This window comes from Heterocephalus glaber, unplaced genomic scaffold, assembly GCF_053883595.1.
Source record: "Heterocephalus glaber isolate CG9 unplaced genomic scaffold, H.glaber_assembly_v1.0 deba00001072, whole genome shotgun sequence".
NCBI classification, from domain to species: domain Eukaryota; kingdom Metazoa; phylum Chordata; class Mammalia; order Rodentia; family Bathyergidae; genus Heterocephalus; species Heterocephalus glaber.
In genome coordinates this window covers 1485192-1499537 of record NW_028258189.1, presented here as the reverse complement: position 1 = coordinate 1499537, position 14346 = coordinate 1485192, and the positions used below count along the sequence as shown (strand labels likewise).

Genomic DNA, 14346 nt, shown 5'->3' with positions numbered 1-14346 from the left:
AGCCACAGACTTTGAAAGTCAAATCGTTAATCCCTGACGACTGTTAGCTTTCATGAAGTATTTCAGTTGAAAAGAAATATAATTAAAAGCAATTTATTTTAGTCTGTTACTTTTTGGTAACCGACTTATGGATATATAGTTCATATGCCTTAGAATTCACATATTTAAAGTGTACAGTTCCTTAGTTATTAAAATATTCACATGTAAGTAATCACATATGTAAATTTGAGGACATTTTCATTATATCAAAATGAAATACTGTTCCCTCATGAAGCAGATACTAATCAATGATTAATCTACTTTTTGTATATTTTTGTATGTATATGTTAATATTTCTATATGCTCTATATGTAGTGTTTTGACTGACTTTTTTTTCAGTTGGTGGAATGTTCATCCAGGTATAGTAGTGTCAATATTTCATTACTTTTTATAACAGATAAATTCCAGTGTGTTAGGCTTCATACATTCCACAAGTGAGTTAAATGTACTGTACGTTCAGATTGTTTTTTCTGTCCTTTGATAAATTCTTGCTGCTTGTGTTTCCAAAGTAGCTGCACCATTTTATGTTAGTCTGCAGTGTATGAAGATCTGAATTATTTTTCAGTACCGTTTTCACAGACTGATTTTCAGTACTTTATCAGTGTTGAGAAAGTTCTTCACTTGAATATCACCACAGTCTTTTACAAATCAAGCCTGCTGTTTGCCAGGCTTGCAGTGCCTGTGGTTTATGTATTCATAAAAGTCTCAGAACTATCACTTTCTATTTGGGACTGGAACAGTGATAGGTTATTTTCCTGCTATTTAATGATTGAAATTCCAGTATTCAAATAATTTTTGTACTTACTGTGTCTCTGCCCTTGATGGGAGCCTTATCAGAAGAGAGTTTTGTCTTTGTGCTGCACTATTCTGGAGCTTTACCTATTGATAGGTGACTAATTTACCCCTCCTTGGAGTTAGAATACCATTTGAGATCTAGGATAGAGATGTTTTTAAGCTCTGGGCTGCCCTTTTTTGGAATTCAGGCTCTATTTTGAAGCTGAGAGGATGGCTAAGAGGCTTTTTTGGTTTTTGTTTTTTGGGTATCAGGGACCAGGGATCAAACTTTAGACCTTCTACTTGGGAGGCAAGCTGTGGAACCACTGAGCTAAATCCCTGGCCCAACCATACCTTTTCTTTAGCAAATGTGTTCTACATTTGCTGGTGATCTTAAGACTTCTTTATTTTGCAGTACTGGAGATTGAACTTAGGACCTTGAGCTCGCAAGGCAGGCATGGTGCCACTGAGCTAAATCTTCATCCCCAGAACCATTTTGACATTTATCTATGGCATTCTTTAGTTTTGTTAGAATTTCTGTTTTATTTTGTACCTCTGAAAATTATATGTATTAAATATTGTTTTACAAGTTAAGTTCTACCATTTAAGGGCTTTTCCTCTCTTTAAAGTTAAACTAACCTTTTCAGTCTATTTATTTATTTATTTACTTACTTATTTACTTAGGGCCCATCCTATCTAGAAAAATACAGGCTGGTTTTGCTTGATTTTTTGCTAATATCCGTGGAATATCTCCATGAAGATTTTTAACTCTGAGAATTTGAGGTATAATTACATACTAAAAATTTTATATTTAATATATAAACAGTGCATGCTGGAGAAGCACCCATTGTAAAAGATCTCCATGCTGCAGCTAATGTACACACACATTAAACAATTTCCATTACTCAAATGTAAAACATCCCATTAAAGAGTTTTTCCCCATTCTAAAAGTAATTGCTGGAGGATAGAATAAATTCAGAGCCTGTGACTTTTTTCAGAGAAAAAATTTATTTATTTATTTTTTCCATTACTGGTATGTTTTAGGTATACTTTATGATAACATTCATCACTGGGAATTTGTACCTATACATGATATGTCTTCATTGTTGTTTTTCCCTCATTCTCCTTCCTTCTCTTCCACCCCTCCACCTCTCCATGTTTACAAAAACTAAGTTTTTGTATTTTTCTTTTTTCTAAGTTCTTTTATTGGTACATTTTATCTATACAATTCATTTACATTTATCATTGGGTGCTTGTACCCACACATGATGTGTCTTGGTTCTTATTTTTCCCCCATTACCTATGCATCCTTCACCATCTCCACCCTTCCCTATTTACACAGAGATCATTTCTGGTTTTTTTTCTTTTCTCATAGTTTTTCCTTTCCCTCCTTTCCTTTCCCCTTCCCCTCCCTACATCCTTTTGTCTTTGGACATTTTTTCCTATTTCAAATTGTATTTTTCTTTTCTCATATTTTTTCCTTCCCTTCTTTTCTTTCCCCCACCTACCCTTTGTACTTCCCCTTCCCTTTTGGACCTTTTCTTCGTATTTTACATTATCTGTCATACATTTTAGCTCTCATTGACACTTTCAGTTGGGGTGGTATGATGATTTTAATTCTTTTGGGAAGATACCCAGCAGGAGATACCTGGATCAATTAGGACCTCTAATCCTATTATTCTGAGGAATCTCCACACTGATTTCCACAGTGGTTGCACCAGTCTACACTCTCACCAACAGCAGAGAAGGGTTCCTTTCTCCCCACAGCATTTATTATTGGTTGATTTCTTTTTTTTTTTTTTGGTACTGGGGATCAAACTTGGGTTCTTGCACTTGTAAGGCAGGCAGAGGAACCACTGAGGTAAATCCCCACCCCTGGCTGATTTCTTGATAGTAACCATTCTTTCTGGGAAGAGGTGGAATCTCAGTGTTTTTATTTGCATGACTTAGATGACCAGTGATCTTGAACATTTTTTTCATTTGTTTATATTTGCTGTTCGTACTTCTTTGTCTGAGATTAATGAGCTTTTTGTTTTCATTTTAATATCTATAGCTGTTCTAATTTTTGTTTCTTTTTGTTGTTGTAGGCGTATGTTACATTTAAAAAACACTGTTGAACACTAATCTATTTCTGACTTTATTTTTCTAGCACCATCATGTCAATTTCTTTCTATATTTGTAAACGTCTGCTGTAATATTTTTTGTTCATATTTCATTTTTATACCAGATTGAACATTTTCTGCCATCTTTTCAAAAAACTATTATTTTATCTATAATTACAATTATTTTGTGACAAGTCAAGTATTCAGGCTATTTAAATGTACAGTGTTGGTAAAATTTTTATGGTTGCATTTATGATTGAGTTCTAGTTTTAGTGTGCTATGATTTGATGGTATACCTGAGTTGATTGTGATTCTTTTATATTTATTTCAGTAAGCTTTATGAATTAATACATGGTCTGTTTTGGATAAAGTTTCATGTGGTGCTAGGAACAACATGTATTCTGATGTAGTATGATAGAACACTGTGTTGATATCTGTTAAGTCCATTTGTTCCAAGGTGTGGTTCAGTGTTGATTTCTTTAATTTTTTATTTAGTTGATCTGATTGTGAAAGTGAGGTATTGAGGTTACCCACTATGATTGTGTTGGTGTTTATGTCATCTTTTATTTCCAGTATTATGTTTCAAGTATAGTGTTTGAAGTACAATGTTTGATATTGAGTGCACTGACAGTTGTATTTGCTGTCTCTTGTTGAATTAATTACATTAATTTCCATAGAAACTGCACAAGTAGTCCTGCCCTTGCACAAAATTTGCATTTACCCCAGTTGATAGCCAATAAAAAAATCAGTGCCTGGGACTGGCCAGTGCCTTTGTTGATTGCACTGGGATTGGTAGTCTTGGCACCCTGCTTTCTCTCCTATTTCTGTCTTTTAGTTTTATTTCTCAGTACTGTGTCATATACTGGGCAGGAGACTGGAACCTAACTGCAGGGGTCTCCAGTAAAAACTAATTTCTTCTGATACCCATAAATTATTCTAGGGAGGTGTCTTTACTTTCCATGTGTTTGGGTAGTTTGTGTGGTTTCCTTTGCCATTTATTTCTAGATTCACTGCTTGGATAATTTTAGTTGTTTTGCATTTACTTAAGCATGCTTTATTAGCTAGTATGTGATGCATTTTGGACAAAGTCTCATGTACATTCTGTTGTTTAGTGGAACACTCTGTAGATATCTGTTAACACATTCTCACAGGCTTGAACCACTGGTAGCCCTGCAGAACGGTCCCAGTGGGCGGTTTGTATCACCCAGTGGGACTGTCCTATGGTGATCAGTGGGACAGTCATGCATGTACTACTGGTTGGTTTCAGCTTGCAGGAATGTAACATGTTCAAATGAAAGCCACCTGGAAGTGAGAAACATAAATTACAGCTTTGTCATGAATATATTGTCTATTTGTTCAAAGGTTTTTTTTTTTTTTCAATTGTCATATTTTTTTATCTAGTTAATCTCCATGTGGCAGTGCAGTATTGAGGTTCCTCATTAAAATTGTATTTTGCAGAGTCTGGATTCTGAATCTTGGAGAGGTTTAGTTGTTGTCACTCACTACACCACCATTTTCTCTCCCTATGGGGGATTCTGTAGTTTCCTTAATAGGCATTCAAATCTCTGTAGTCTCCTGAGTGCTCTATGTAGTTCTTTTAATTTAGTCTTCCTCTTTCCTCTGTGGTGCTAGAGTTTGAAACCAGGGCCTCAGTGGTGAACTGTGACCCAATTATATTTATTTTTTAAATTTTACAGCATGGTCTTTCTAATTTTTAATTTTACATCTGGATCTTGGTAAGTTATCCAAGCTGTGTTTGAATTTGTGATCCTCCTGTCTCAGCCTGCCAAGATGCAAGGGTTTTAGGAATGTACAACCACTCCTGGCTAATTTAGTTGTTGGGTCTTTCTCTGGCAAATAACTGCACATTTAGTCATGCTCTGATACAGGTCTAGGAAAGGTGGTTGTGAATGTTTATGATCTTTCTTGCATGGGATACTTCTATTGTGATGGACAGCCTAATGTTAGCCTTATAACCTGTCACAGTAGTTTATACTGTATATGTCTTTATGACTTTTGTCTCATGTGTGTCCAATTTATTCTTACCGAGATAGCTACTTTTTAGGAGAACCCTGATCAGGAGAGAAATTAAGTTTGGATATATTTGTCAGGTGAAACATTGAAGCCAACACAGCAAAACTGTGAAAAGATGCACTATATTACCTACAGATGCCAAAGAGAAGAGGGCAGCTTGCATAGCACAACTAACAGGAAGAAGGGAGCCATCTAGAACACATGTGTTCAATCAGTGAGTGAGGAGAGCTAATGAAAACAAAGTGGCTATGGGTTAAAAGCTTCACTGGGGCCTAGAGCTTACCCAAGCAGGTTTTTCCAAAGAAGATCCATCTAGTTAGTTTATAGCAAGTAGGTATGAGTTTCATGATGTCATATTAAGACCTAGAAATGATGATATGTGGCATATCAGTTCACATGGGGTATAAGGGAATAGTTCAGTGAATTAAGTAGGCAGGATCTAGCTGAACCATAAGGAAGTGATCAGCAAGAGGTTTGAAGCAAGTCATCCTCCTTGAAGAACTGGGAGAAAACTGAAAACTGGGTCAAGGGTGGCTAAACCTTGCTTCTGGTGTGAGAAAGTTAACTTTTTCCTTCTTTCTTTTTTAAAAAAATTTTCTCCTGTTGCTGAGGATTGAAGCTGCTAGGTCTTATGTATTCTTCTACCATTGAGGCATATCCCCAGCCCTACAAATTTTGTTTTTATTCAGAAATATGTAGTAAATAATCATTTATATTCCTTCTTAATTCTAACCACTTTTCTTGCAACACTGAACATAAAATTGATTTAAATTTAAAAAGTAGATTCAAAGAAAGTAGAAGAAAATTGGAAACATAATAATCTGAAGATTTAATTATTCTCAAATGTTTCTCTTGTATTTTCTTTGTAGACTTCTGTTAGACCTTAAAAGAACAAAAACAAAAACAAAAATCCAGAATGGGGTGATTAAAAGGAACCTAAAATACTACTTTAAGTTGCTTGCTTCCTATGTTATCTGTTTGACTCCTTGTTTCTTTTAAGCATGTTATACAATATGACTTTGGAAACATTATCTTATGTAGCAGATTTGTTAATATTTGTGGTAAATATAAAAACTTAATAAAACTTCCTTTGCCTTACAGAATGCTGCTTTTTTATATGGCCTTGGTTTGGTCTACTTCTACTATAATGCATTTCATTGGTAAGTTAACTTATTCCTGCTTTTTACAATAAATTATGATCTGTAAAAAGAAACACGAAATATTTTAATGCTCATAACCATACAGTTTTAGTAGCACCATATTTATCTCTAGGATTCAGATCAGATTTAATACCCCATTTTTTTCCTTGTATATCCATATGTTGGCTAATATAACTTAATTATAAGTAACTGTATTATAACTTAATTATAGGTAACTATAATTATAAGTAACTAGTAATTTAATTATGAGTTATTTTCTAATAATGACTGCAACTGGGAGGTTGATTATAAACTTTCAACATTTTACTAACAATTCAGTTTTGAGAATTATCTACAATTACAACATATAATAAGATGCAGTAAAGTGCAGAAAACTCTGAACTTTGTTTTCCTGTGTCTCTACTTTTTAAGAAAGATGAACCTGTATATGGCCAAGATTTACGAATATATTTAGGTTACCTTGAGTATCTATCAAATAGTTCTAAATATGCCTAGATGCATTGACAGTATTTTGGCTGCCCAGAGGTAAATAATTCAACTTGTACTGAAATAATTTTTGCTGCTATTTGTCTCCCTGCTCTGCTTTTGGTCTATTTATTTTATCAAGTCAGGTAGTACTTGTTACATAGTTGTGGGGTTATAGATGCTTACAGATTTTTTGCTATGAATTATACCCTAGTTTAAGTCATCTTAATACACATACTTTCATGTGAAGTTAGCCATATTCAATACCAATTCTGAAATTTTATAGTATGAAGAAGTGTAAGTTTAACCCTTTAATTTTGTTGATGGGGAAAGTGAGGAATATGTAAATTTTACTCGGTGTTATTTAATCATTTATTTAGTGATGTCTGCAGATCTGGTGTTTGGGTCTCTATTCTAAAAATTTAAAGTATAATTGTTATTGAAAGAAAAAGTAGTATATTTTGAGCTTGACTGTTACATACGTTGAAATCTTAAAGTCTTTTAGATCACTTGTAATTGGAAAAAGTACAGGAGTCTAAAAAAAGTTAATGATAGTACTGATAAAGATTTTTGGAAAGATTTTTACAGGTAAAGACTATGAGTTGTACTAAATGGTGTGCTTGTTGTATTTTGTCCTTTGTAAAGATAGCTATTTTAAAATCACTATGTAACTGTTCTTCTGAGCTTGTAGATATAATCATTTTATCCAGCTAGAACCAATTTCCATGAACTCTGGTCAAGAGATTCTACAGTTGAGGAATAAATGAGTACCTTATGTCATTCAATTCATATAGTTATAATAAATGATTCTTCCTAGATTGGAAGTAAGAACATAAAATCCATAAAGCTAAAGTGCTTATATTCAAATATTGTTTAGTTAGATGCTAATAGTTGTAAAACCTAAATAGATGTCTTAATATGTCATCTTTAAAAGATTTCTATGTTTCCCTCAGATTATTACTTTTAAAATGTGTTATTTTGTAATCAATATATACTAAACACATACTTTCAGATGTTTAAATTATCAAAATAACTTACAAAAGATATTCAGGGTATTGGTCATGCTTGGTAGTATGACTAGTGTCTACATTTTTTGTACTGTATAGAAAAATAATTTTGGAACCAGTTAAGATTCTAAATAGGTACCCTTCAGGTGTTTGTAGAATAATTAAAATTATAGACATTTTTTTCTTGTTTATTTCTCATATTCATTTTGAGAAAGTGATAGTTCACATGAATTAAGGAATAAAATGTTCAAAATACATGCAGTGAAAAATGAATCTTTGTATATCTTCATTTTCTACATTAGTAATCAAGACCTGTTAAAAGATACAGTAATTAGGATGGTACAAAATTAAGACAAGAGCTCATACTTGCAGCACATGGGAGGCTGAGGCAAGAGAATGGCCACAAGTTTAAAGCCAGCCTGGACTACAGTCTGGAATTCAAGGCCAACCTTAAGTACATAATGAGATCCTGTCTCAAAAACAAAAGCAAACAAATTAAGAGAAAGGTAGATTGGTAGATCAATGAAGATTGTGTCAGATGAGAAAAATCCAGTGTATCACGTGAATATTATTTATGAGGAAGGTGGCACCGTGTTGTTGTGGAAATAAGAATAGTCTTTTTGGGCCAAGGGTTTGGCTCAGTGGTTCTGGCACCGGCCTCACAAGCACAAGGTCCTGAGTTCGATCCCAATACCAAAAAAGAAAAAAGAAAAAAGAAAGTGAGAATAGTCTTTTCCACAAATTACACTAGACCAGTGGTGGTGAACCATGCCACAGTGGGCATGCAGAGCCCTCTCTGTCGGGATGCTAGCCAAATATATGAGTTTTGCTTTCTAAATAAACCTTAGTATTCAGGTTCAATTGCAGTCTTGGCACCTTATGATAAATAAGTGGGTTTGGGGGTTGCAGTTTGGGCACTTGGTCTCTAAAAGGTTACACCATCACTGTAGTAGACTGTGGGAATCTCATGGAAAAAATAAAGATGATCTCTTTTTTTTGTCACACCCACTTAAAGATGATCTCCAAAAGCATTGTAAACCAAAATGTAAAAAGCAAAAGTAAAGGTTATAAGAGTAGACTTATATGGAACAGAATAGAACCTGTATCGATATCCTCAACCACCTCACTTCAGGTACTTTCCTACTACTGCATTTTTTTTTTTGGTCATTGTCGTTTGCTTAAACTCACTGTGGAGCCCAGATTGGGTTTGAACTTGCAACAATTTTCCTGTCTCAGTTTCCTGAGTGGTGAGATTATAAGCGTGTGCCACCATGTCTTTCTAAAATCAATTATGTACAATGAAATTTTTACTGGAACTATAAGTGTTGTTCCATAATTAGAAAAATTGAGAAGAAATTATCTTGGGTTTCTTTCCTCATTTTATATATTTATTTTTGGTACCGGGGATCAAACTGGGTCTTTGTGGTTGTAGGGCAGGTGGTGGAACCACTAGCTAAATTCCTATCCCCCCCCCCCATATTGTTTTTATAAAATTGTGTGTCCATTATAAGTAGGGAGCCAGAATGTTTCCTGTACTATCTTGCAAAATACATGAATTAAAAACTTAACCATTTATTTGTATGTATTTTTTCAGGGCAATTAAAGCATTTCAAGATGTGCTTTATGTTGACCCTAGCTTTTGTCGAGCCAAGGAAATTCATTTACGACTTGGTCTTATGTTTAAGGTGAACACAGACTATGAATCTAGTTTAAAGGTATGTGGTTGGAATTTTCCCATACGTGTGTGTATGTGTACATGCTGTTAAATGTTCTTGAGAACATGTGTGTTGCAATGCTGATTTCCTAAAATGAGGGGAGAAGTGTTCCTTCTTTTTTCTGCTTTATATGTTTGATATAATTTATCAGTTTTTGGATACAAAATGCTAAGACTTGGAATGTAACCAGAATATTAAAGTTCCTAAATCACATATTTCTTTTGTTTTCAGTAAAGAACTTTGTGATTAGGGTGTAAGTATTGATTACATTTCATCATCAACATTACTTTGTTGTCAGTGACTGCCACCATTGAGAGGAGAGTTGTTGAGTGATGCTGTACTAATCATTGAACTTGTGTATGTGTGTTAATAAAAACATGTTCACCTGTAATAGTAAAATACATCATATTAAAATTATATAGTAGAATATTCTCTGGGATTTGTACTGCCAGTTGATGAGTATAAAAACATTGGCAAATACAACACATTATTTATTGTTAACATACTGTGTTAATTTCAGTGGAAGTTTGATTTCTCAAAACATATTTTCTTGGTTTTATGCATCATTTTTTGTTTTGTAAGGCATTTTATGGAAATAGAGCTTTCTTAGATGGCAAAAGTATTACTTTTTAAAATTAAAAAATATTTTTATCAATACCCGTTTGCCATATGTAATGATCACATTCATCACAGGGAATCTAGACATGTACATAATATATCTTCTCCTTTTTTCCCTATTTCCCTTCCATCTTTCTACCCTTTTCTTCCTCTCCATTTACAAAAGCTTTTTTTCTTTCTTTCCTTTCCACTCTCTTCCCCTCCCTTATTCTCCTTCCCTTTGAAACTGTTCTTCCCATATCTAGCCTTTTGCACTTGCAAGGGAGGCAGTGGCACCACTGAGCTAAATCTGAGGCCCCTGTCCTCCATTTTGTTTCTTATTTACATTTGGGTTTCTCACACAAGAGAAACAATCCAATATTTAAATTGTGTGTCTGATTTATTTCACTTAAAATTATGGTGAGAAGGTCCATCTGTTTACCTAAAGATGACTCAAATATATCCTTCTTTATGGCAGATATGTATTTATATCTGTTGCATTATCCTTTACATTATCCATTCATCTATTGATGGGATATGGGCTGTTTCCAAGATTTAGCTATTAGAAATTATGCTGCTGTAAAAATGGGTATGCGTATGTCACTGTATATGATGCTTTTAACTCTTTTGGGAGGTTACCAAAGAGAACGGTCAGGTTAGATGGAACTTCTAGTTTTAGTTTGTTGAAGAATTTCCCTACTGATTTTTGTAGTGGTTGTGCCAATGTAGACTCTCACCAACAACAGAGGTTTCTTTTTTCCCACAGCCTTGTCAACAGTTGTCACTGGTTGATTTCTTGATGATAGCTATTCTCTTTGAAAGGACTTTTTGAAAGGAAATGGAATTTCAGAGTGGTTTTAATTTCATTTCTTGAAAGACCAGTCATATTAAACATTTATTCATATACAGTGGTACCTCAGCTCATGAATTTAAATTTGTTTTGTGATTTTTGAGGAAGATAGCCATGTTTGTGTTCATGTGGAGAAGATGGCCGTGGTTGTGTTTGTCACTCGTTGTGGAGTTTGTGAATGAATGGAAGTAAAATTTTGTCAAATACTTTTGTTTGAGAACTGAATTGTTTGTGAACAGAAGTGATTGTGAACCAAAATATTACTTTATTTATTTGCTCTTCATACTTGTCTGAGGTGTCTGTTCATTTTAAATGCCCATTTTTTTGGTTGAGTCTGTAAATATGGGGTCAGGTCTGATTTTTTGAATTCTTTATATATGTTATTTTTTTGGTACCAAGGATCAAACTTGGGTCCTTCTGCTTTGGGGGTCAGGCTGCAGAACCACTGAGCTAAATCCTGGCCCTGTATATTTTAGATATTAGTCCTTTGAAGAGTAGCTGGTAAAAATTTTTTCCCATTCTGTGAATTGTTTCTTCACTCTGTTCATGGTTTCTTTTGCTGTGCAAAAGCTTATTAATTTGTTGTGCTCCTAGTTGTTGATTCTTTATAATATTTCTTGTGTAATCAGGGTTTAGAAAGCTTTGCCTGTAGTGTATGTCTTTTAGAGTTTACCCATCCTATCTTCCAGCAGATTAAGTGTTTCTATTTTTATATTTAGATATTTGATCCATTTCAATTTTAGTTTTAGTGCGTGGAGAGAGATATTGGTGTAGCTTCAATCTTCAGAAAGCCAGTTTTCCCAGCATCATTAATTAAAGAGTCTTTCTTCGGGGAAGGTATATGGCTTCTTTGTCAAAGATAAGGAAGCTGAATGCATTTGAAGTTGTTTCTGCATTTTCTCTTCTGTTCCATTGATCCTTGGGACTGTTTCTTTGCCTTAGATGCTGTTTTTAATTATGGTAGTTTTATAGTATAACTTCAGGTTTGGTATTGTGATGCCGCTTACTTGCCCTTGACACTCCCAGTTTTGCTTTTGCTAGTCTAGATCTTTTCTGGTTCCATATGAATGTTAGGGTTGTTTCTCAGGTTCTGTGAAATATGCCTATGGTATTTTGTTAGGGATTGTATTAAATCTGTGTAACGGTTTTAGAAGTATGGCTATTTTCATACTGTAAGTTCTGCCTAAGAACAAAGGATATCTTTTCATTTTCTGATAACCTCTTTGATCTTTTTCAGATTACTGTAGTTTTCAATGTAAAGGTCTTTTATTTCCTTCTTTAGATTGATTTCTTTTTTTTCTTGATTCTGTTGTGAAAGTTGTTCTTTCTCAGTGATTTTGTTATGTAATTTTTGAATGTTGACTTTGTATAATGCTATGCTACTGAATTTAGTCATTAATTCTAAGAGTCTTTTGCTGGGCTTTTGAGTCTTTTATGTAAAGTATCATGCCATCAGCAAATTATAATTTTAACATTTTCCTTTTCTATCCATATTTTAAATTTTTTCTTCTTGTCTAATTGTCCTGGCTAATGTTTCTAGAACTGTTGAACTGGAGTTTTGGTGGGAGGTGCCCTTGTCTTGTTCCTGATTTTAGAGTGAAAGCTTTCAATTTTACACCATTCAGTGTGATGTTAGCAGGTGATCTGTCATTGATGGCTTTTATTAAATTGAGATAAAGACCATCTATTCTAATTTTCTGTAGGGTTTTTATCATGAATGGGTGTTGGAGTTTGTCAGATGCTTTTTTCTGCATCTAGGTCACCATGTTATTTTTGTCCTTAGTTCTGTTAATGTGGTGTATTATATTTATTGATTTGCAAATATTGAACCATCCTTGTATACCTGGGATGAATTGTACTTGCTAATGGTTTATAATCATCTTGTGGATTTGCTGCATTCCGTTTGTCAATATCTTATTATGGATTTTTTACATCTATGTTCATAAGTAGATTGACTAGTAGTTCTTTCTCTTTCTGGGTTTTTGGTGTTTTTTTTGGTACTGGGGATAGAACTTGGGTCCTTGCACTTGCGCAGCAGGTGGTGAAACCACTGAGCTAAATCTCCGGCCCCTCTTTCTTGTTGTTTGTTCAGATCATTCTCTGGTTTCCATGTGTGAACTTGGGAGTATTGCTTCCTTTTCCCCAAAAAAGAGTCTGGACAGTAATGCCATTAGATCTTCCCTAACATTCTTGTAGAATTCAGCAGTGAATTCTTCAAAACCTGGAATTCTGTTTGTTGGTGGTTGTTTTTATTACAGTAGTACCTATGTTCATGAGCTTAATTCAATCCATGATTCCAGGGAAGATTGCTGCATTTGTGTTCATGCTGGGAAATGGCTGTCCTTGTGTTTGTCACCTGATGTGGAGTTCACAAATGAGAGCAAAATTTTGCTGAATGCTTTAGTTGCAAACCATATTGTTCACAAACAGAAGTGTTCATGAACTGAGGTATTATTCACCATTGATTGATAGATGCATTGATTCATATTGGGTTATTTAGAATTTTAAATTTTCTTGATTCAGTTTTGGTAGTTCATTTGTATGTAGGAATCTATTTTTTCTGAATTTTCCATCTTACTGTGGTATAGGTTGTCAAAGTGGATATTGTTCAATATAGATTTATGCAAAATATGCTGTGTTTTCAGTCTTGTCATTCCTAACTGAATGGATTTGGGTCTTTTCTTTCTTTTCATAAGGTAGGTTAAGGATTTGTCTATTTTATTTAATCTTTTAAAAATCCACTGTTTGATTCATTGATCTTTTGTATTATTAATCTCAGTTGCATTAATTTCTGCTCTAATCTTTCTAATTCCCTTCGTCACACAATTTGAGTTTAACTAGCCCGCTTTTTTTTGTAGAACCTGGAGGTTTAATGTTAGGTTGAGATTGCCCTCACTGGAGTGCTTTTTTTTTTTTTTTTGTGCTGGGGCTTGAACTTGGGTCCTTGTGCTTGTGCTGCAGGCGGTGAAACCACTGAGCTAAATCCCCGGCCCTGGACTGCTTTTATTCCATCCCACAAGTTCCAATATGTCATATTGGTATTATCGATTAATTGAAGAAACTATATAATTTCTTCTTTGATTTCATCTGTTACTTGTTGGTTTTTCTGGAGAGTATTATGTAATTTCCATGTATTTGTGTGGTTATGGTGGTTTGTGTGCCAGTGATTTCCAGTTCCATTACACTATGCTCTAACAGTATGCATGGGACAATTTCAATTTCTTTGTATTTTCTTAAATATGATCTTTGAGCTAGTATGTGGTCTATTTTAGAGACACTTTCATGTTCTGCTGAGAATGAGTATTATTTTCTTGGGTGGAGCACTGTAGATATCTACTAAGTTCATCTGTTCAAAGGTTTTGTTCAGAGCTGGTATTTCTTTTTTTGTCTTGTTCATTTATTTGCTTATGACAGTGGAGTATTGAGGACCCCCATTACAATTGTCTTAGTGCTGATTTTCATATCCATTACTGTTTGCTGTATATAGTTGGGTGTACTAGTATTTGGTGGATATATATTTATCACTCTTATCTCTTTCTCTTGGAGTGTTCCCTTATGAGGTGTGTAGTGACCTTTGTCTCTTCTGACCAGTCTGGGATTAAA

General features: G+C 34.2%; 1 protein-coding gene across 10 annotated transcripts in view; it reads left to right on the top strand.

Moving 5' to 3' along the window:
* The window catches only part of LOC147828441 (histone demethylase UTY-like), a 258477-nt gene that overhangs the window by 44116 nt on the left and 200015 nt on the right, over positions 1 to 14346 (top strand). For 9 of the 10 annotated variants that reach the window (XR_015450784.1, XM_087209914.1, XM_087209909.1 and 6 more), the window contains exons 5-6: positions 6051 to 6109; positions 9176 to 9296. Coding sequence is in view for 8 of the 10 variants with exons in the window: in XM_087209914.1 (XP_087066040.1) it covers positions 6051 to 6109; positions 9176 to 9296 (180 nt within the window). In the remaining 2 variants the exon portion in view is untranslated. Of the gene's footprint in view, positions 1 to 6050; positions 6110 to 9175; positions 9297 to 14346 lie in introns of those variants that run through there. The other variant, XM_087209917.1, reaches the window with a different exon arrangement.